The sequence below is a fragment of the Nicotiana sylvestris genome, chromosome 9 (assembly GCF_000393655.2).
Source record: "Nicotiana sylvestris chromosome 9, ASM39365v2, whole genome shotgun sequence".
Taxonomy (NCBI): Eukaryota; Viridiplantae; Streptophyta; class Magnoliopsida; order Solanales; family Solanaceae; genus Nicotiana; species Nicotiana sylvestris.
In genome coordinates, this window is record NC_091065.1 from 77,474,642 (window position 1) to 77,476,852 (window position 2,211).

The 2,211-nt window shown below is 35.7% G+C and overlaps 1 protein-coding gene across 1 annotated transcript; it reads right to left on the reverse strand.

The window, feature by feature from the left end:
* Nucleotides 1-646: 646 nt before the first annotated feature.
* On the reverse strand, nucleotides 647-1,402 carry LOC138877802 (secreted RxLR effector protein 161-like). The gene has a single exon (XM_070157442.1). The coding sequence runs from the start codon at nucleotides 1,400-1,402 to the stop codon at nucleotides 647-649; it is 756 nt and encodes a 251-aa protein (XP_070013543.1).
* Nucleotides 1,403-2,211: the final 809 nt, after the last annotated feature.

A 2,211-nucleotide genomic window follows, 5' to 3' on the forward strand; every position in this document is an offset into this window, starting at 1 on the left:
TCCTAGACATGCACTGCATTGCCGAATCACTCATGGCTATTAGTGACATGCTAAAGTAGCAACATCGATTGGCACTTCAAGAAATAGTAAAAGGTCAAAGGGCATTCCAATAAAAGTTAATATAACTTTTAGGGATCTCACACTATGAAGAAGTAGGGATCAATTCTTCTATTATCCCATTGGTCATTAGCACACGTGTTATGGTGTTCTCACCATATATTAGTGCGTGTGTCTGGTTGTTTTACTCATTCGACACTGTACAGACCTTGGTCTAGACACCTACAAATTTCTTAACCCAAATTTCTCACTTCAATAATGCTCATTCATCTTCTTCGAGAAACTCGCATCTGGCTTACAGAACAAGTCATAATCGAATGGTGGAATTCATAAGTCTGACTAGTTGCCAAAACCGGCCTTTATAAGTGAAATGACCTCGCACTATTCAAAGTTCTATAAAGTCTCATCTCTTTACAATTCTCGACGTAAGAGACCATTGCTCGTGTGAGAGAGTCAATCTTGTGACTTATTCGACACACTTTATCAATAAATATCATCACATGCATACTAGATATGAACATAAATTCAAGAGTCAAATATTAATGAGTATATTATAATAATTAAGTCATTTTACAATACAAAAACATGGTCATACCATTCGCAAACCTAGAGCCATAACATGTTTCTCAAACATGTCTCTAGATATCGTTTTTGTAAAAGAATCAACTATCATATTTCGCGTAGGAATGTACTGTAAATTTATCTCCCCACTTGCTACCATGTCTCTTACAAAGTTATACTTGATGTCAATGTATTTGGTCTTGTTGTGATAATTAGGATCTTTTATGTATGCAATAGCTACTTGACTATCACAATATAGAGTCATGGGACCCTGAGAGTTCTGTGTAATATCCAAATGCTCAAAGAATCTCTTCAACCAAATAGCTTCTTGTACTGTAGGCGCACAAGCCACGAACTCAGCTTCCATCGTCGAAAGGGCTGTACAGGTTTGTTTCTTTCTTTTCCATGAAATAGCACCACTATTAAGTAAGAAAGTATAACCGAATGTTGATTTTCTATCATTACGGTCACTAGCCCAATCAGCATCTGTATATCCTCTCAAGTATAAATCATTTCCACTATTACATAGTGAATACTCAGTAGTTCCCTTCAAGTATCTGAAAATTCTCTTCAAAACTTTCTGATGTTCTCTTCCAGGATTGGATTGATACCTACTAACCAGACATATAACATAACAAATGTCCGAACGAGTATACATCATAGCGTACATCAAGCTCCCGATAGCACTTGAATACGGAACTCGAGACATGTCTTCCTTTTCATTTTCATTCTTGGAAAACATTACAAGACTTAAAGTTTCACCTCTGGCTATTGGAGTATCCATATATTTGCAACTATCCATGCGAAAATGCTCCAAGATTTTCTTTATATAAGTTTCTTGAGATAGATCAATAACTTTTTGGAGCGGTTTCTTTGGATCTTAACTCCAAGAATATAGTTTGTCTCACTCATATCTTTCATATCAAATAACATTGAAACCCGTGACTTTATAGCTTTCGAATACTCCAAATTATTTTTGGCCAATAAGATATCATCCACGTAAAGAGAAAGAATTAGAAACATCCCATTGGACTCCTTCACATAAATACAATGATCTTTATTGATCATAGTGAAATCGTACAAGATCACCTCCTTGTGAAATCTCAAATACCATTACCTTGAAGATTTCTTCAGGCCATAAATATATCTTTTGAATTTACAAACCTTATTTTCTTGGCCTTTAATTATAAAGCCTACTGGTTGTTCTATATAGATTTCCTCGTTTAGTTCTCCATTGAGAAAAGCTGTCTTCACATCCATTTGGTGTGATTCCAAACCCCAAACGTGCAATAATAGCCAAAAGTAAGCAAATTGAGGTAAACTTCACAACTGGTGAAAATGTTTCTTCATAATCTATTCTAGCTTCTTGAGTAAAGCCTTTTGCCGCTAATCGTGCCTTGTATCTTTCTATTGAACCATCCTCTTTGAGTTTAACTTTGAGAACTCATTTGTTCCCAAAAGCTCTACACCCAGGTGGAAGGTCAACTAGATCATAGACTTTGTTGGTTTTCATGGACTTTAATTTTTCTTTCATTGCTTTCATCCACTCATCTTTTTCAAGGCTTGATAAAGCCTCTGTTGCAGACTTTGGCT

Bases quoted from the DNA above. Each gene is read 5' to 3' on its own strand.
- LOC138877802 (XM_070157442.1), bottom strand. From the start codon at position 1,402: ATGGATACTCCAATAGCCAGAGGTGAAACTTTAAGTCTTGTAATGTTT.